We start from the raw sequence: 22,708 nt of genomic DNA, 5'->3' as shown, positions 1-22,708 counted from the left end.
CAATAAACAACCTTAACAAACGAACACTATTGGAATTTAAAGCCTATGTTAGCTAAACATTTAAGGGAAAGCAGATGAAACTAATTTATTCGAAAATGGTCAAAAGTTGTTGTCCTATATCCGCCCATGTTGCACACAGACGCGCTGTGACCTCACGCACACAGGCGCAGTCACCTGCAATGAACGATCTACTCGTGCGCACTGTCACCTGTAAAGGTGCGGTTATATGGCGCTAAATTTTGGTATTTATTTATTTATGGACAAAAATAGTTTTAGTATGCGTTAATAAGAATGGGATGTTTGACGTAAATAATACATAATATTATTCTTAATGTTTTAAAAATGAAAAATAATGTTACATCTTTGAATTATGTATATTTTAAAACTTATTTAATAAATATGAATAGTATGAAATTCGATGAATATATAAGATAAAAATCTAGAAGTGATCGTTGAGATTTATTATTTTGTTGTTTATTTAATCTTTCATAATCGAATGTTGTTAATAAAATATATTTTAATTAATAAATGTTACAGTAGCAGATTACTTTGTTGCATAATTGAGTATTACAAAATAAAGATCATTCGTGCAATGCAAAGTAATTAACGATACGCGAAACTAACATTAAGACGGTATAAGCAATCAAGCATTCACCTATTCGGAAATATACATCAAAAAACTCGCACATGACTTCATTACGCTCATGTAAAATTCCTAAACACAATTAATCTCAAATCGCGGGTCTTTACGCGTCTGGTATTTCCTCTACCAAACTATTAACCCTATACTTGGCAAGAAAATTTTTTTTTTAAAAATTGAAAAAAAACATATTTAATATGTTTGTATGTGGCTATAGAAGGGGTAAAAAATAATAAAAAAAATTTAATGTCAGTAAATTGTCATTTATTGAGTGTAACATATTAGATACATTGCCAAGCCCTTAACAATCAACACTATAAAATCTATGTATCTAATTTGCTACAATGCCAACTTTTCAGTGCCAAACAAATCAGTTTTTTTAATAAAATACTTGTTACAAAACAAAACTTAAAATGTCAATATTCTTCGTAAAAAAACAAAAAATAAAATATAAAATTATTATGTTCTTCTACAGACATATAAAATTAGAATAATTAACAGCCTTAGTACTCATGTTATTAATCTTAAATCTTAATGATTAGTAAATTGAGATCAATCAATACAATAAAGTAAAAAATCAGTCTCACAAATCTGTTCTCGGTTCTGTATCGGTTCTTTATCAAATTATAACAATATAAATGTACTACGTAGGTATATAGGTAAATATTTATAACTGAATAATGATAAATATTTATAAACTGTTACTTTTTGGTATGAAATTCTATAAAACAATTTCGTTCCGGCAATAAGCATAATCTTAATTTGCATTTTTGACAAAAAAATTTAGTCAACCCTTTTGTGCAATTCATACACCTTCCTCTACTGGTTACTAAAGTTGGATAATGAGCAACTTTATCATACCGTACAGCATCTGGTGGTCTTTCAGCTACTGGCTTCTGAATAGTCATAAATTTTGTAACAGGCCTCATATTGATCATATTATCAGTTCTTTCAAACCTCCGCAGGCTTTCAAAAATTTCAATTCTAAAGGTTTTTAAGGGTTTTAGTTTCTTGGCATCCATCCTGGCTTTTCCATCACGCCGATATAGAAGCCAGGCATTATTTATACATATATCAAGCATTTGTGAAAATATTGGTAACTGCCAACGATGGCCCCGGAATGGTGTACGATATAGAGCAATCAGCATGTCAGAGAGATCGACACCGCCCATGTAAGTGTTATATTCTTTTATTACATTGGGGCAAGTCACTGGCATCTTTCTACCTTGTTCTTTCTTAAAACGAACTACAGTCTGGATAGGATATGCATCCACAAAGGTACTTGCAGCAGTAACACATTTATTATCAAACCATTTGACGACAGCAATCTTATTTTTATTACATACAACCTGTGCGTGAGACCCTCTACCTTTCTTTTTTAGGTTTTTATCTGTGGGTAGTTTTTTCTCCGCCCCTCGGAGCCTATTTGCTCGGATTGTGCCCATCGCAAAAATGCCGTATTCATTTCGCAAATATTGCAATAGTTCAATAGATGTAAAAAAGTTATCGAAACACAAGACTTTGCAAGCAGGTTCTCGAATAGACTTTGCCAACGCTAAAACTACTTTCGATCCAAGACCCATACTCATTTCTTCATCCGTAAATGAGTGAAATCTAAACGTATCTTCGCCTCCATATATCAAGAAGTCATAAACAATTCCGGAGACACCAGCACGAACAAATACTTTATAGCCCCATTTTTTCGGTTTATTTTTTATATATTGTTTACGGCTGCCTGCTCTTGTCCCTTTATGTGGAACTATCATTTCGTCTATGCTGAAATGGGACTCTTCTTTAACTTTTAAACAATTTTCACGTATTATCTGAAGGACTGGCCTAACTTTATAATACCTATCACCATCGTCTTTCAAATTGTCATTAAAATGCAAGTGACGCCTCAGTAATTGGAACCTCTTCAGGGTCATTATATCAGCTACTTTGTTGCTTCGCGTATGTTTAGCCCAATAATCTGTATAAGCTGGTAATTTATGAATACCCATATATACAAGAATTGCCAGAAAATCTTTGATATCATTTTCTGTAACATTTATTGAATGACCCTTTAATTGTGTGCTATATAAATTTGTTTGTTGCACTATGAGAGAAATTATGTTATCAGAAAAGAACATGCCGAAATATTCAATTGGGCTTTTCTCTTCACTTGGCTCAAACACGATTTCATCTACTTCTGCACAACCAGTAAATTTGAACCGACCCCATTTAGGTGTTAACCTTTTAGGTGGTATTACTTTGCGTTTTACTGTGACAAGTTTAGGTCTCTTTGAACGAGTAGACGTTGAAGGAAAATTTGCAAGTAATGGCGACGTTGGTGGTGACTGATGATGCCGCTTCAAGTTACTAACTCGCGGTGAAGTTAATTGTGAGGGTGCAGCTAGTACAGATGGCGATGAAGGTGATGGTATCGGACACGAAGATCTGGTCTCAGTTGCTAATGGATTAGGCGATAAAATTGATGGCGAACAAGGATTAATCAATGGTGACTGAATTGAATGTTGACTGTATGATTGTACTAAAGACTTTGAAGCGACTATTTCATTGACCTCAATATCGTCATCTGAGAGAAGATTTAGGTTTTCTATTGAAGATGGCAATGATGGAGGTGGCGAACTGCTATCAGAGTAAGGAAGGCGGGAGAAATATTGAACTTCGTCCTCAGAAGTATCACTTTCGTCCAAATCTGATTTTGCTCCCGGTTTTGGAACAAGAGCTACGAGTTGCTGAGCTCTTCTTTGTTGTTGCGTGTTTAAGTGAGAAATTACCTGTAAAAAAATAATAATTTACATACATAATGACTACATTTTGGCCCCTTGGCTATAATCGATTTGGAAAACATAATGAAATAGTACATCTCTACAAATCTGGCAATGTCACATATTTGATACACAGCTAAAAATATGTAGAATGTTCGCTATCTAGCAATGTATCATATTTGCTACACTTGAAAAACAATGAAGATTACATGCACTAACAATTTATTTAGGTATTGGAAAATAACGTTAGTAGTTAGAATATATAACAAGCTTTTTAAATTAGATTAGTTTTGAAAACAATTTTAACAAAATATAATAAATAATCTATAATCTTACTTTGCGATGCGTAGACGCATTCGATCGGTCCGCCATCTTGCGCTCTACTGCCGATTTTAGTGTTGCAAGCACTTAAAAAGTTTTTATTTTTTGAGCATAAATATATTTTGTACCATATTAAATAATAAAAGTAAAAAAAAAACGTTAGATAAATTCTCGGGATTTTTTTAAAGTTGAATGTATCAAATTGTACACAGTACCAAGAATAGGGTTAAAATCTTAATTAAGCGCACACATTAATGTAAACAGAGAATTCCCCGCGCGCCATTGTATTACCAATCTTAGGAACTCTGACATTCCACACACACCAGCAAGATGGATAGCATCGTCACCTGTCGATGCCGCGACCTCCCATCTACAATATCAATACTATTGGTCAATAAACGCTCACATGTAAGCTCTGCTTATACAAATGCAACTCTATACCTTTGGAATAGAAAATACATTTACATCTCCGATTCGTAATACGTAACACATTAAAGATCGAAGGTGTCGACTTGTATATGTGTGAATAGTTGTTGAATGGATGCGTTTGCTGGGTACATTTTCGATTGTATTAATGGGGGATAAGGTTGTATTTTATGTGCATGAGGAAGTAGATTGGATAGAGCACAGCAAAATGTAGCTGAGGTCGTGGGAAGCTTCGCTCGTTTCGGTTAGTTACGTTATTCTTGAAGTAACTGTACCTTTTGATAAGGAAAGCGACGGATATGTAACGAACGATTTAATTGATTTATACTAATTATTACCTCCTGTTGAAATTTTGAATTGGTTTTATGATTAATGGCTGGTCGAGTCTATAAATATTGTTTTTAAAATTTAATTAACGAATTTTAATTATTGATTTAAGTTGGAAAAAACAAGCTTCTTAAAGGTTGTTTGAATAAACAATCACACATCATAAATAAAAGACGATTCATTTAATTCTATGTCCTTGGACAGGTCATGGTCTGAGTATGAGCGGAATTTTATCTCATTTAGATGATTTTGCGTTGTCGATTACTGTATTTAAACCAATTGTCCAGTAACAATGTAAGTATACGAATTACTAATAACAATTACATTTTTTGTTAAACTGCGTGAAGTATATCATTATTTTTAAAAATATCTGTAGGACATTTTCATTCCTCGCTCTACGATTGATTAGATTTGATTAGAGTCATTGATCATTATAAATTTTTGCATTACCCATACCACGAAACCTCAAAAACCAAAATAGATTCATCATTAAAAAATTCCCAACTTTTACATTTACAACATCTAATTCAACATTATCTGATTTCAAATTAAAAATAAAAAATCTTTAACAACAAATCGAACGTTCTTTATCGCATAATTTATGCAATTAGTTGTTAATTGTTAATAAATTTTTAGCGATTTATTATACTTTTTTTATTTGTACGTTTGATCTCGCCGACTTTTACCTAATTACAATAGTGGGAATTAAAATTTCCTTTCATTAAAATGGTAATCGGTAAGCGCCAATAGAATTTAAATTTTGATTGAGTCATTAGTGATATTAGAGATGAACTATGAGATCGATCTCGTCAAATTTAGGTCGAATATTCGTTTTATAAACCTATTATTACAGTCGTATTGTGGTTATATATTCCCAATTTTAATAATTACTATTTATAGCAGGGTAATTATTGAGAACATATTGTAATTACAAAATTTTATATGTAGATTATCGAATATAATTTTACTTAAAACTCAAACTCAAACATTTATTTATTCAATTAGACTTCTTCTAGAAGCACTTTTGATTCATCATTACTTATTTTTAGCATTTACCACCGATTCAGAAAGCAGACGGAGAAGAACCGGCAAGGAACTCCACAATTCAAATATTTAATACAATAATTGTTTTTATCGATTGATTGATAAACACAGACAGATGACAGCAATAGATACTTCACACTACACGTGTAGGTATTTTCTCTATTGCGTTCCAAGTCAGAGCCCAGAGCCCAGAGGTCTTGGGTTCGATTCCCACCCAGGGCAAGTAGCAAAAGCAAAAGCTTAGTATGGGATCAGATCGTGCCGTGAGTGAAAAATGTCCTGAAATATTTATTTCTTTCTCCACGAAAATGCATTGAAACAATTAATACTTATTTTAAAACAAAATATCTATACTAACTACCTTCTTATTTGTGTATGTACTAAGCCTTTATACATAAATCATAATAATTAAAATAACATTCTATTTTTATATCTCAATTCTATTAATTTTATCAAAAGACTTTAAATAATTAATATAATATTCTCCTAAATAATATCATAACGATATCTTCAAAAGTTTGATGTTATATTAATTTGACTTTATTTTCCGCAATATAAAATTAATAATTGCACCTCTCGAAATACAATTAAAAATAAATTTCACGCTTGTTAATTGAAGATCATGATGAGTTCGATTTTTTATTGGTCGGTTTTTTAGTAGAGGTAATTGAAAGGTCAACTATAAATTGCTTGATACTTAGTTGAAGAAAAACAGTTCTCTTATGCCTTCTAATTAATAACTTAGAGTACTTACGATGTACTTAGTACTATTAGAATATATATTTAGGCTTTTTTTTTCAATTGGCTTTTGATAGACTTCCATAAAAAGACAGAATAACTCAATGCTCCTTGAAGGATTTTCGACAGAGGCATTTCATTTACGAAATATTTGGCTATATTTTTATACTGGCTTTGCCCGCTTTGTGTAAAACCTAATGAATTTTTATCTAAAACGTTCCGATTTAAAAAACCGCCTCAAAATCCGTTGTATCGTTTTAAAGTTTTATGCATACATAGGGACATTGAAAGCGACTTTGTTATATTCTATGTAGTGATAATGATACATGCGGCAACGTTTGACGTAATAAAAAAAATAATCCATTCAAAAGATACCTTACCTTTACTTAAACAAACACATTACCATAACACAAACTATAGATGATTCCTGAACCCATCTCACCTTTGAGCCACTGTCGGTGAAAGCATTAACTCCAGTTACAAGCCATTATACTATTAAAGGCACGAATAAATAGGCAACAAACATTGAAACAAGATATCTGCTCTAACAAGAAACGCACACGTTACCGTCGGTTAAGCGCTCATTAGTAAAACAAACAATTGGATGGGTAAACTCTAGCCACTCTAAGCCCGTTATATTTTGTGGTACGCCCGCATTATATTTGAAAAGGCCAGTAATGCTAATTTGTGATATGTATATGTTTAACGGTAGATTAATTAATGTGAGGTTTGACTACCGACAGGCTGGCACCTGTTTTTCGGTATGCTTTGTGCATAGATAAAGATAAACACTTATAAATTCTATATTACCTACAAGATGTATGAATTATTAACGAATATAGGAGATAAGAGATTTATAAAAAATATACCGATATATGATTAGGTATCGATGCTTTAGGCAGTGCTGCAAAATCTTTTAATACCGTAATTACTAAAGTAACTGATTTCATATTATTTACTAGCTGTTCCGCGCGGTTTCACCCGCATTCCTCCGCTCCTGTTGGTCTTAGCGTGATGATATAATATAGCTTATAGCCTTCCTAGATAAATGGGCTATCCAACAGCGAAAGAATTTTTCAAATCGGACCAGTAGTTCTTGAGATTAGCGCGTTCAAACAAACAAACAAAATCTTCAGCTTTATAATATTTAGTATATATAATGAAGAAAGATCATTATGTTTCCGGCAATGGAATTTACAAAGTTCTAACAACATGATTACCCTAGACCTTAGTTTTAAAGCATTTAATCTTATAGTTCTAGATAGAAATGCATTAGTAGTGAAATATTTGGTACGAACCAAAAACATCACGATACATAACCATTTAACAAGACAGCCATGTGCCTTAATTACAATACAGTCTTGTAGAATAATGAAAATGAAGGAAAGAGGACGTTCGTGATATGTGAGATCAGATAGACCTTGTTCTGACCCTATTTCTAGAGGTTAGACCTTTTACTCTAGATGAAGTAATAAATGGAACTATGCTTTCCTTGAATAACCTATAGAGAAGCGCTCGGCATGTTAATTTAAGTTCAGATCATAGTGTGGATATATACTGAAGAAAAAGCAGAAAATTTTCTCGATTCTTAATAATAATACTGTATTTATATTTTACTAATAAAAAATGGAATAAATGAGCTTATTACTCTTCTCTTCTTCTTACAAGAAAAAGGCCAATTTGCTGAAAGCCATATTTGGCATACAACATTTAGTGCTTTGAGTTTACATTTTTCGCATTTTGCAATTATTTTTTTAGATCTTTTTACAGGACATTATTTAGGTATTAAATGGCGATGGAGATAGCCTTTACATAGTTTTTCAGTACTCACTTACCAAACCTACTAAACTATTGACATTTCAGAGACAACACCGAAAAAGTTATCTCTAACCATTTTTCAGGCACCGCATTTCAAATATCATTTTTTCAGATCTTTTTATAGGAATTGTTGATTTATAAAATGGTGGAAATAGCCTTTAGACAGTCTTTTAGTACTCACCAAATCTACTCAACTATTGACATTTCAAAGATAACACAGAAAAAAGCTATCCTTTCATTCTGCTCTATCCTTATTGTTTCAGTTAAACACGTGCTAAAACCTTACACATTTGCAAACCACATCATCTTTAACAAAATCAAACTCCGTGTAAACGTTATTAATTAAAATATAAGGCCATTTAAATTCATCGTACGTTTATACAGTAGCGAGACGCGACGAGGCATGAAACCGCGCAGATCGCATGACACGATCCGATGCGCGCGCAGCTTTTTGTCTATTTTTTATATTATAATGACGGTGTTTAACAAGATAAGTGAAGGCTATTTCAGTTAGCTTTGTTTAATAGAGGGTTTTAATAAATAGGATAGTAAAGCAAGGAAGGCAAATCTATACTTATATTATAAAGCTGATTAGGCCTGTTTGAACGCGCTAATCTCACGAACTATTGGTCCGATTTGAACAATTATTTCGGTGTTAGATAGCCGATTTATCCAGGAAGGCTATAGACCAACAGGAGCGGAGCAATGCGGGAAAAACCGCGGGGCACAGCTAGTTATGAAAAAAAGTAGTAGTATTCATAAATATTTATAAGTTATGATGACGGCGCATATTTTAGAACAAATTTATGTTTTTTTTATGATGAGAAATTCCAGACTAGACCGTATAACGATCCCTGTTATGATATATTATGAGGCAAATTCTTTAAAAAATAGTAGATTTTATAAAAAAAAAGTGTTGCTGTGGAAATATCGCAGGAGAAAAAAGGTTATACTGTACTTTCTATATTTTAAATCAAGGTGATAAGGGTGGTATTTCAAAAGAATACAATAAATAACCACATTCATTATTACATTTTTCAAATAATACAAACAAATGACTCTCACTATCAATTGACCAATAACCATGAAGCATACTATAATAAAATCGAAAGTAGACATTGTATGATAAATGCCATACATTAGTTATGTGTAGGGTAATTTTTTACCAAGTTTTAAGCATCGCCAATTAAGATCTGTTATTAATACGAGTATTATGGTAATGATTGGTTCGATGTAATGATATGTATGAATTACTTCGTGTGGTATTCTTAAAATGCCAGCGCGTTATGTGTATCGTAATGGAAGAATATAGTTTTCGTATTATTATCGCTTATTACTATAATATTGTCCTAGGATCCTTGTTGCGATTTTCGGGTGAAAACATATCGCAATATTAAATATTGAGAGTTACAGTCCTACTTCCTACTAATATTATAACTGCGAAAGTTTGTGAGAATGTGTATGTGCGTTTGTTACTTTTTCTTTGAAAACGCGGACGAAGCCGCGGGCGCAAAGCTAGTCGACTATAATTTAACATAATATTATAACCATATTTTAGAGATTTGAGATTGCAGTTGAATATATTCAAGATAATAATTTTATTGTTTTTTTTTCTTCCACTGCAAATGAATAAACATTTAATTTACAAGACACAAACCAAATACTGATCAGTTCATCCGTTTTGCATTTCCACACACACTACTTTACGAAAATAGCATGCTCCTTTAGTCGTAGGTTTGAAAACTAGGAATAAATAATTTACGCATAAGTATTATTCTCTGCATCATTTTTAATACTTAAATTCTCATAAATTTCCTTGCTACGTTCATAGCAATTATAAATTTACAATAGTTTGGAAAAGCCAAAAGTGCACGCCTCATAATCTCATCCTTTACAATAACATTGATTATTTATAAAGAGTACACTATAAATATAAAAAAGAAATAAAATAAAACAGTTGGAAAAGTAAAGAAAGCGGTACCGTAATAATTGAGCTATTTTTCTTGTGGCCCCACCTAGATGTGAAACTGCGCAGGTTTAAGGGACTGACTACCAACTTATTTTTTTAAACCTTGGCTTATAGTATAAAGAATCGAGTTTATAATGGTGAATTTTGAGTACACTATAAATATAAAAAAAATAATAAAGAATATATATATAGATATATTTTTTTTTTGTTTATTTAATAACAATTAAACCACATCGAATCAGACCCTGAAAAATGAAAGGGTTCTATTCCTGAGCATACTCAAGCGTAAGAGAAAAAAAAAAGGACTCGATTAGTAAAGTATTTCGGTCGCTATCGTGTTAACAAGAAAATCCTCCGCACATACAGACACACGGACGTCCAAGACAGAACTTTTTTAAACTGTTTTTTAACTAGTTTAAATAACAAAAATGACATCAAAAATATCATGAATGTTAAAAATAGTGTTTTTTCTTAATATGTGTGTGTATGTATTATCCTACAAGTGCAATGTATGATACATAAAGACATTTTAAGTTTGAAAAATCAGATGTTTTGCGCGAAGTGACAGTAGTACCCACCTCAACGCTTCGCTTATGAGGCGTGCAATACAGTGTTTCTTATTGAAACATATATCAAAATTATCCACTGGTCGCAGTTAGCATGGATTTATGAATCTATTTACCATATAATTTGCATATTACAGAAAACTTTTCGATTTTCAAGTACTATGAGAAAAATGAATTAAAAACGTAATGGTGTTTGCTTTTGCGATTCTTCTTTTTCTTCAATTTTATTTAGGTAGATTCCGTTTATATTAAGAACTAGCTTTCCACCCGCGGCATCGCCTGCGCAGCTAAAGAAAAACCCGCATAGTTCCCGTTCCCGTGGGATTTCCAGGATAAAACCTATCCTTTCTCGGGTATCAAAATATCTCTATACCAAATTTCATGCAAATTGGTTCAGTAGTTAAGGCGTGATTGAGTAACAGACAGACAGAGTTACTTTCGCGTTTATAATATTAGTATGGATATTATTATATTATATACATTTATAATAGTAGTATTAAATCCATATTTAAGCATATAGATTCTATCGGTATAAAATAAATATATGCATATTATATTTTTGAAATATAGAAGCTACTATATCTGTTATTTTTATATAAGAACCACAGTTGATTTATTTTTCTATATCCAAACAAAAAATAAGTTACACCTCCATATTTGAATATAATATTCACAAATCTAAATCATATTATAATCCTAATAAATGCGTCTGTCATTATTTAAAGAAAATATTAATTAATATCAAAAGGTTAAACATAAGGTCATAATTAAAAATTCAGTTCGTAATTAACATTTTCTAATAATCGTCCAAATTCGATATGGATAATAAGATATTATAAATGATCAATATAAATCATGGGCGGATTTGTTGAAGTAATAGGTAGGTCCACACAGATCGAGCAGCCTCGCAAAGCAATTGTTGCTTATAGCAGCTCGATCTGTGTGAACGTGGCTACACCTAGAAAAATGATTGTGGTGCCATTTTCCACGGTAAAGCCACGTCTACACTGACCGAGCTGCTTCACGTAGCAATTGGCTCGCGAGGCTGCTCGCTCTGTGTGAACTTGGCTGATATACAACTGGCTATTCGTTTTTTTTAATAGTGGAGAATGCATTTATAGGCATACCCAGAGCGCTCGGGGAAAGGGCCCTGGGTTATGTCGGACTGACCCTGCAGAGTGCAGGGACCTACCGACTAAACTTCACTGTGTTCCGCCGCGACCGTGCCGCTGTATTGACGGGGCCGCGGGTATTCGATAGAACCGCGTCCATTCGCCCTGACTCCATTTGAGTTAAACCGGGGTAAATGAAGAGTCTAGTCTGTATTATTTACATGCAATATATATATAGCTTTCTAGTTGTGAAAGAATATTCGAATTCGTGGGTTGTAAGATAGAGTAATATAATAAGCTTAAAATAAATATTGTTGTTATTCTTATTTTGCGGATTCCGATGAAGATATTGTTATCTTGTTACGGCCCTTTCCCTTATATATTTAGGTTTAAACTTTATCTCTATGTAAAATTAACCAAGATGAGATCATTCATATTGCCCTATATACCTACTAATGTGTAGGCGTAGTTATTAATTCTAACCCAATTAAAACTAATAAAGTAACCAATAATTTATATTTTTATGGTTCGATAATTTGCCTATAACTAATATGGTTCGATTAATTATTCGGAATTGTTTTAGAAAATCGATTACTAATTTGAGAAAATATATTTCTACCTATTGATGATTTAACGATGGCGCTAAAGCGTGGGTTGAACTATCGTCTACCATTAGTAAAAATGTCAGATTAGAGAGCGATTTTTTTTATTAAACTTTAACATCTATAAGAGCAAAAATACAATAAACGTCTGATTATTAAAAATTTACCTACCTTGATAAAAATACAGAAATATACCTATAAGTTTTTGGTAATAAGAAATTGTTTTGGTGTTTTAATATGGATTATGTAAATAATTATTGTTTTAATAACTCAGGCCCCGGAATCACAGACACAATAGAAAATCTATTGTGTCGTGGACCGATCGGGCCGCTGCAGCTGGGGGCTCAATGGGTTATATTATATGATTGGACGTGAAACAACTATAATTTAGTTCATTATAAGAACAATATCTACTAAAAATATAGAACTTCAGACCTTTCGACATACAACCTACTAAAGCCAAAGCGTAGGAAACCTGTTAAAACGTGTATGATAATATAAATAGGCTATTCATTCATTGAATTATACAAATGTGGATTACTCACGGGTGGTCCTTAAGTGCTCAACTCCGCTGCACTAAAATATTCAAAACATAAATTGTCATTTCCAATCACTCGATACATCGATTCGATATTCCAATCGATTCTGTATCGATTCAACGTAAAATACGAGTGGGTTTTTTCCCTACATTAACGCGTAGCGTGTCGTTTGTAGTTTTTATATGCGTTTCTATCGAGCATTATGCGTTTCGGTATTTTTATATAGAACTCGTTACAAGGCCTTTGAGATAAGCTTGGTTCTTGATTTAAATTTATTTTAACTCCTCAAAATTGTGTTATTTATTTTTTGGAGATAAGATAATAATTACTAAAACGTACTACACAAATTGGAATAACTATTATTCCATGTGTAAATTATAATATAAAATCCACCACTATTAGATTATAACTAAAACAATAGCACACAAAGTTAATCGCAAATCAAAAATTGAAAATACCTAGTAACTAGTTAAAAAACCTTGACAGTTCTAAAATATTACAAAAACAAGCAAGTACTGTTTAAAAACTTAAAATAGAACCTAATAATAAAATAGAACTTAAAATAGAACATTCAGATAAACTCTACCACTATTGTTTTAATATTAATCCAATATGTTTCTTGATAATAAAACCAGACAGATACTTATCTGTATAATCTATAAAACGTATCAAACGTTGTAAATATCATCATAATTACAAAACCTATGCTCCTTTGGGTAAAACACTCCGATTATAGCTCGAAAATTAATAACATTTAGCCTTTACTGCTAATATTAAATAAATATCTACATAAATGATAATCGATGAAAATTGTGTTTTAGTTTACGCACTGTGAGGTTCGATATCTAAGCGATATTGTGGTGATATCTTGAAATATTTATTATAAGTTAGCTCTAACAGTATCTCTAATTATGTGGGAATCAATAGAGCGAAAGTAGGTATTACAGCTTAAGTTTAATAAATGATGATCGGTTAATATGTTAAACGAGATAACGATCAATATTTCTTCCAGTAATATATTCATAATAGAAAATGCCTCTTTTCACTGTATCTTTTTACCTTTACCTTGAATTCATAGAATTTTTTCAAAGTAACCGGGTCAATTTTTTTAATAAAAAATAAATAATAAATATAAAAAAAAAATGTTGTGTGGTTTTATGAAACCACGGTAAAAGTGAAACTTACGCACGCTACACAGACCAAAAAGTTTGAGACGATGTAATAAACTTTTATTAAGAAACGATAAATTTACTAATATCACTGTCTCACCGACCAAATAGATACCCAGTCCTGTCTTAAAATAATCACTACGCACAGTGCGTAATCTCAATTGACCATAACATCTACATAGTACAAAGTTGCCTTCACGCGAAACTACTAGTATTAAACCAATAACGTGATCCTAATGCGAATCCTCCATTACACTGGCTCAATAAAAATCCGACCGTACATTGACCTATTAATCTACATTGTCTTACATAACTAACAATTTATTTATTTATATCGCGTGCTATGCCGTCATCTTACCATAATTAATATGGCCAACCGAAAATCCACTTAATCCACCAAATTTAGAGGTCAAAATTGTGTGATAGGATTGGAGCAGTTATGTTCTTATTACCGTTAACTGGATACATTTAAATTGTGGCGTTTACATGTATTTGCGAGTGGAATCGTCAATGTAAGACGCTCGGAGCCTATAAATTTACAATCGAGCCAATGTTAGGTGTCGATATGACAAGAGATGCATACAAACATACGAAATTGAAGTAAATTCGGAATTTACTTGCATCTAATGTCGTTGGTACTTAATGTTTGTTTTCGTTACAGAAACACGTCGAATTCGAAATTTGTTAACACGCGGTTGACAATCTATTTAGTGGTGTAACGTGTTAAAATTGGGCTCTAATATACTTACCTACTTACATATAATTAATAGAAGTATGTTTGTTTGTTTGTCTATTTTTAAGCCTAGACAAGAAAATATTATAGAAGAATGACATAAGATATCAAATACGGTCATGAGCAGAAACTTATACAAAAAAGGAGCGTGTGTGCAAGCTCCAGAAGCGCCGAGCACACGTGTCAGAAGTGAAACTTCTTTGGCAAGATTCAAAGATACTAATCGTCGCCTTACGTGACGGTATTGCCACGACGAAACCTTAAAATTTTACTCTCAACGCACCTTACAAAGTTTCACTTCAAAATGACGTTCGCCTGTTGAAAAGCGAATACCTATATTTTCCATAACATTTAAAATTTCGTAATTATTTTAATTCAACACCATGTAATCCACAAACATATTATTACGATATGATAACATTGTCTTGTCGAAATAAAACATACGTTTACCTTCGCTGTCAGTAAATGTAGGCAATAAACAATAGATTGTGAGTTGGTTTGCAATAAGAGCATGCAACATAAATATTATACTTCGACATACCATGGTCGTAACGTCTTTAACATATGTATAACAATCTAATGGATGAAGTAAGAATTTGTGGAATTTATAGATCTTTTTTAAACATGTTAAGTGAAAAATAGTGAATTTTTGGTACGATGAAACTTTAAAATATTAATAACTAGTTGTGCCGCGCGGTTTCACCCGCGTGGCTCTGCTCCTGTTGGTCTTAGCGTGTTAATATATAGCCTATTTACTCGTGGATAATGTAGCTTTCGAATGGTGAAAGAATTTTTAAAATCGGTCCAGTAGTTTATGAGCCTATTCATTACAATCAAACAAACAAACAAACAAAGTTTTCCTCTTTATAATATTAGTGTAAATAACAATTGGAATTTGGAAGTATTTCAGCTCACGCACTGACATGAATTAACACAGCTAAGCAAAAATTCGTTTTCAACTTTAATTGTTCGTTTTAACTTATTACGACATTCAATAAAAGAATAACTATTAGGTATCAATCAAGTTGAAAATACTATGTAAATCTAATATATAAAAATCAATGCCACTTTTCGTTGTAATTCCATAACTCGAGAACGGCTGAACCGATTTCGATAATTCTTTTTTTATTATATTCCTTGAAGTATGAGGATGGTTCTTATGTAGAGAAAACGTAAACATGTACCACGGGCGAAGCCGGGGCGGACCGCTAGTTTCATATAAAAATAAAGTTTATATAAAATTGACAAAATATGCAAAATTCCGACAAATATAATAGTAAATAAAGTGAAATATACGCTAGTGTCGCAATATGGCTGTAAATAAACAGACATATTGATCTTGGCTCGTATCGTCGTCGCGTGCAGCTTACAAATTGTGCCAAATGACCACGATGTTGCTAGGGCTGGCACACAGGAAAAATAAGAATATTTTTAAAATAGTAGTGTTAAGTATATTTTATTGGTATTGAAATAAATTATGTATTGTTAAGATTGTACAGAGTTGTATAACAATTATTTCTAAATGCACACATTTAGAGAATTGAGAAATAGCTAAGAGATTGAGTCAAATATAAATTTGTAAAATTGTAATTATTCACAAAATTCATGTATTCAAATAAGTTGTAAAACGATCTTCAGTATTAAATTAGCTCTACGTTAGCTAAATCGTAGATAGAGATCACTTCTTGAAATTTAATGTAAATTCGGAATTAAACTATATCTAGTTCTTATGAAATAATTATTATCTACATATTTATGAAATAAATTATAGTACAAAATGACCAGAGTTTGCCATTAGTTTACATCCAAATTTTCTTGTATCTATTTACAATACACACTAAATCCTTTTGTATCAAGAACATATTATTCTCATAACAATCTTTTATACAAATTAAATACAAAATTAACAATGAATGTGTGATAACCCTAACACTGAAGGATATATCGTTCACCAACCGCTTTTAACTTTACCGATGTCACACTCACCTATTCGCAACCATTGTATTTTAATTCCACCGTGTTAGGAATTACTGATGACCGACAACCCTACAAAAACGTTTGCCAGATTAATTTAAACCTTATGCCTTTAATAATAAGGTTGTACAGTAGCTCATGATATAGTGGTGTATCAAAATATATTGTTTTCTTATTGAATTATTGAACCGTGTGTGGATTAAGATGAATTCCCGGCGGTCAAGTTTAAATGACAATTGTTAAATTATTTATTAATTGTTTTGATAAAATGAGAACAGTTATTATAGAATAATTATGACAATCATCCATATAATATCATAAACGCGAAAGTAACTCTGTCTGTCTGTCTGTCTGTTACTCAATCACGCCTTAACTACTGAACCAATTTGCATGAAATTTGGTATAGAGATATTTTGATACCCGAGAAAGGACATAGGATAGGTTTTATCCCGGAAATCCCACGGGAACGGGAACTATGCGGGTTTTTCTTTGACTGCGCGGGCGATGCCGCGGGTGGAAAGCTAGTAAGCAATAAACAAACAATGACGACGTTATTTACAATTATCAAAATAGCTCTGTCGATAATATTCTAACTGAATTTAAAGGGAATGCAAGAGAAAAGAACAACGTTAGGATTATTATCAAAGTTGTAAGTAAGAAAACAATATTACGACCTAATGCTCGATAAATAATTCATATGCAAGAATTGTTATTATATAAAGTTATTTATTAAATGGAGTAGGTGTGTCCTTTATTCATTTCAAAAAACTAATTGAATTATGTATCTACTAGCTTTCCTCCCGCGGCTTCGCCCGCGTTTTCAAAGAAAACCCCGCATAGTTCCCGTTCCCGTGGGATTTCCGGGATAAAACCTATCCTATATGTTAATCCAAGTTACCCTCTATATGTAGGTATGCTAAATTTCATTGTAATCGGTTCAGTGTTTGCGTGAAAGAGTAACAAACACACACCACACACACACACATCCTCACAATCTTTCGCATTTATAATATTAGTAGGACTATCTACGTTGATGTTGCCTTCTAAAACAGTACCGTAAGCGATTTAATTTCAACAAAAACTTATATACACATCCAGTGAAAATCACCATTTCAAAGTATGTAAAAAGCGAATTGCTAGATTAGTAAATAAATATCCAAGCGACCCGCTGTGTCGCCGCTATAAATTGAATGAGTTGCCTCCCTTTGTGTTCAGCAATTACGTATGTAGAATTATAATGAGGTAGGTCTTGTAACGGATTATTTATGGGGGTTTAAGTACGGAAATAGATAGATTAATGGGTTAGTAATGGCCTTGGTTAGGGCGTGAGGGGATATGGGTTTAATACATGGTTAGATTTGATTCGTATTAAAAAATAAACTTGTATGTAAATATTTACATTGAGATATAATAATAGTTATTTTGATGAAAAAGCTGCGTAGGCCAGCTACTAGCACAGCAAAGCAAAAATGAGTATCAGTATTACGGACTTCTTTTCACTTTTCGGTAATTATGTATAGCGACTGTGTTGTCTTATTAAACATTACATAGCACTCTATATAATAAGCTATCCTTCTACGAAATTTTACTAAGATGAATACAGAAATGATTAAGTACGAAAGGACAAGGAACGTGTTTACGCATTGAAAAAAATTAGTTATTCATAACATTACTGATAGAATGCAAAAATTACCAAAAATCTCAATGTTACCTAAAGTAAAAATCATTCGATTACGGTGGTCAAAATCAAGCTGATTGCAAACAATTTGATACAATTACACCGTCGCGGGCTGTTATTTTCCGAGAACGGTGCGAAGGAAATTTTGAATTATTACACCTTACGCGAATAAATCAGACGGTGTGATTAAATCCGCTATTGCTTTTCGATTCAATGTATTTTTTACACTTTCTTTGCTACCGCTTTACATTGTAGATTTAACTGTAAAACTTTTGAACGAGATTTTATAGATATACTATAATTATTTATAGATAGTGTTAGATATACTATAATTATTTATAGATAGTGTTAGGTAACAGATGAGTTGTAGGAATCCGACATAACCCACGGCTCCTTCCCCGGGGGCAGTGGGTATCTTTGGAAGATTTTCCCACTATATAAAAAAAAAAAAAAGGTAACAGATGAGTTATGAAATGTTGAAATGCGTAGTTTGTTCAGAAATAAAAAGTAAAAAAAAAAAACATGAATATGAGTGTTCACAATAATTTACAGGAAGATAGAGTCTACATAATATGCTTTTGTGGTGTTTTCCAAATGTTTTATAAATTACTAGCTTTCCGCCCGCGGCTTCACCCGCGTTTTCAGAGAAAACCCCGCATAGTTCCCTTTCCCGTGGGATTTCCGGGATAAAACCTATCCTATCTCTCAAGTTGGATCGAACTGCACATGGTGTGCGAATTTTATTATAATCGGTTTAGTGGTTTAGGAGTCCATTGAGGACAAACATTGTGACACGAGATTTATATATATTAAGATAATACAAAGTAGTAGTAGTAGTATTAACCGTCTCTAGATAAGCATAATAACATCTATACTAACATTATAAAGCTCAAGAGTTTGTTTGTTTGAACGTGAAATCTCAGGAACTACTGGTCTGATTTGAAAAATTTTTCGGTGTAAGATAGCCCATAATGAGCAAGGGTATATATCTACGATCAACAGGAGCGTATAGCCACGCGGGTGAAACTGCGGAGCGAAGCTAGTTCTTTATAAATTTTTTAAATTTAACGTTCATATAATTTTCACGTTATATCCTGTTCCTTACAAAAGATAAAAACCTTAATACAATACAGTTAAATGCCTTAATATTCCTTCGAAGTTTAATGATCACTTTATTTGATCATACAGAATCTAACAATAGACGCAATCAGCGAAGAAATCACTACCGTTACAACATATCCGGAGGGGACTGGGTTCAGACGGAATTTTTATATGTGAATATTTAAATATTCGCTAAATATACATAAAAAATGTATTTATTTAATCGGTGAAAACATTATGTGATAAACCTCAATAATGATTAAAGAATGTTTCTATTAATTATCTCATACTAGCCGCGCTCCGCGGTTCCACCCGCGTGGCTCCGCTCCTGTTGGTCTTAGCGTGATGATAATATAGTCTATAGCCTTCCTCGATAAATGGGCTATCCAACATCGAAAAAAATTTTCAAATCGGTCCAGTAGTTCTTGAAATTAGTGCGTTCAAACAAACATACAAACAAACTCTTCAGTTTTATAATATTAGTAATATACGATGGTAAAGTATCATAATCATATCTAATGGAAAAGTCTTGAGTTTGATACCCGATGATGAGTTATATAAAAAGATTGAAAGTTGGTCACTTAGTTAACCGCAAAGACTTAAGTCAAATGCATTAATAAATTGTATATCATGATACACTAGAACCATACTTCACTATTTATTAAACAGTAAACATGAATGTCAGATGTTTATAAGTTTCGAATGTTCACAATAACAACAATCTTCGATCTGATTCGATCCGGGATCAAAGTATGACTCAGTTCTGAGAAAATCTCATTCAGATCAACAAGTAATGTCATTAGATCACCATTCATTGATACATTTTTAAATATTACTCACGCTCGATATAAAAGAGTTACCTAGAAGTCATAATACTTATTGTATTGGAATAAAGTGTTCATGATGGAATTGGCACGAATAAAATATTATACGAAAAACATGTAATGAGTTGTTTGGTTTAAATAAAGTTACTTATTACTATGTAAATAAAATGTTTGGATGCAATAATAAGGTTTAAAATTTTAAAACAAGTGTTAAAACCTAAACATTATACAATTTTACCTTGAATATTCATCAAAGAGAACAATGATGAGAACTAATAATTAAAAAAATACAAAGCTTAATTTCACCTAATCAAATGCCTAAAAAATGTGTTTTTAGTATATTTTGAGCGAATTTCTTGAATATACTAAAGACAATTTGTATATTCCAATCGTTCCAGTCTCCTCACTTATCGATGATCACGACTCGATTCAAAATCGATTCAATTGGCATAGTAACGCCCCGGTGTCAAAGGAAAAGAAAGTGTTCGTTAACGATGCTTAAATTTGGTGTTGAATTCAATGTGACGATTATAGGGGAATCTATAGATTATTGTATGCTCACTTTCTATCTTGCTTTGTCTATAAACGTAGGTATAGTTCCGGTATGATAATGTGCAATGATATCGATTTTATTAAATCGCCTACAGACTATAGATTAATATAGATTAATAGCGGTCCGCGGCGCCCGTGGTATATGGTTATGTTTTCTTTCCATAAGAACCATCCTCGTACTTCAAGGAATATTATAAAAAAAAGAATTATCGAAATCGGTCCACCCGTTCACACGTGATGCCGTGACCAAGGAAAACGGTTTTCATGTTTATATAATACTAGCGGTCCGCCCCGGCTTCGCCCGTGGTACATGTTTACGTTTTCTCTACATAAGAACCATCCTCGTACTTCAAGGTATATAATAAAAAAAGAATTGTCGAAATCGGTTCAGCCGTTCTCGAGTTATGGAATTACAACGAAAAGTGGCATTGATTTTTATATATTAGATAGATTATACAGATATACTACTAGGTACTATTGTACCACTCTATAGTTTATTTGTTCTTTTGTATATACATATTTGTTATTTATGCCAAGTTTATATTTATTAAGTGTATGCCAAACCTAGCAGCTCTGTGTTGAATATCATTCGGGAAAAAGTCTTGTTTTGGTAATGAATGAAAATTGATCAGTTAAATAGATGTGCAATGCGTCTTAATCTATTATGAAAACAATATCTTAGATACTAATATTATAAAGCTGAAGAGTTGGTTTGTTAGAACGCGCTAATCTCAGGTCCGATTTGAAAAATTATTTCGGTGTTAGAAAGCCCATTTATGATTTATCGAGAAAGGCTATATTATATCATCATCCAATAAGAGCGCCAGCAATGCGGGTGAAACTGCGGGGCACAGCTAGTATTGTATAAAACTATAAAGCAATTACTTAAATACACGTGAATTTTATAACTTTTCAAATAGTCGTCCACATTAAGAATGTATTTTCGTAATTTATAGTAAGCGAATCCTTGAAACATTAGCAACTCAAGCTGTACAACAAAAAGTGATATAAAATTTTAACCTGGCGCAGATTTTTGACACTAACAAAATACCGGTTATATTTAATGGCAAATTGCTTGCAGAGCGAACAAAAAAGCACCAATAAATTATTCATACAGCGTACTCACATTATACGTCATTATAATATCGAACTTGCTTTAAATCATTTCAATACACCCGCCATTTTTTCTTTGGTTTGTGCCCAATAAAAGTTATAATGAAGTTCCTTAAATAAGTTTATGACGATGTTCCATTTTGACAATTTCGAGTTTTCGAATTAAATGGTGATGGTACGAAAAAACGTATTAATTGTGGAAAGCTCTGTTTAAATTGGACTTTAGTTTTATCGTCGAATCTTCCTCAAAATAATACATAAAAATAAGTTTGTTTTAATTATAATTCCAGGCTGAATGTGAGATGATTGAATCGCCTAATTAACATGCAAAATATAAATATTTAAACATTACTTTATTATCCTCTAATTGAACGAAACATCGCAGACAATGCCTCTACCTAAATTATTCAAAACGAAAAATAAAAAATATAGAAAGAAGAGAACTGATAATCCATACCAATATTATAAATGCGAAAGTAACTCTGTCTGTCTGTCTGTTACTCAGTCACGCCTTAACTACTGAACCAATTTGCATGAAATTTGGTATATAGATATTTTGATTTCCGAAGATTGATACCCAAAGGCTACTTTTTACCACGGGACATAAGATAGGTTTTATCCCAGAAATCCCACGGGAACGGCAGCTATGCGGGTTTTTCTTTGACTGCGCGGGCAAAGCCGCGGGTGGAAA

General features: G+C 32.3%; 2 protein-coding genes across 2 annotated transcripts in view; both read right to left on the bottom strand.

The window, feature by feature from the left end:
• Positions 1 to 22,708, bottom strand: part of LOC123694137 (protein embryonic gonad-like) — a 110,526-nt gene that overhangs the window by 20,331 nt on the left and 67,487 nt on the right. The window lies entirely within an intron of this gene.
• On the bottom strand, positions 1,254 to 3,893 carry LOC123694129 (piggyBac transposable element-derived protein 3-like). The gene is made up of 2 exons (XM_045639442.1): positions 3,748 to 3,893; positions 1,254 to 3,420 (listed from the first exon to the last, which is right to left on the bottom strand). Exons 1-2 carry the CDS (start codon positions 3,781 to 3,783, stop codon positions 1,342 to 1,344), a joined length of 2,115 nt encoding a protein of 704 aa, XP_045495398.1. The 5' UTR covers positions 3,784 to 3,893; the 3' UTR covers positions 1,254 to 1,341.

Source organism: Colias croceus, chromosome 9 (assembly GCF_905220415.1).
Source record: "Colias croceus chromosome 9, ilColCroc2.1".
Lineage (NCBI taxonomy): Eukaryota > Metazoa > Arthropoda > Insecta > Lepidoptera > Pieridae > Colias > Colias croceus.
This window is presented reverse-complemented; position numbering and strand designations above follow the sequence as displayed.

Excerpts from the sequence above, each read along its gene's own strand:
- LOC123694129 (XM_045639442.1), bottom strand. The coding sequence starts at position 3,783 with ATGGCGGACCGATCGAATGCGTCTACGCATCGCAAA. Across the intron at positions 3,421-3,747 it reads ATGCGTCTACGCATCGCAAA|GTAATTTCTCACTTAAACAC; the intron begins GTAAGATTATAG and ends ATTTTTTTACAG.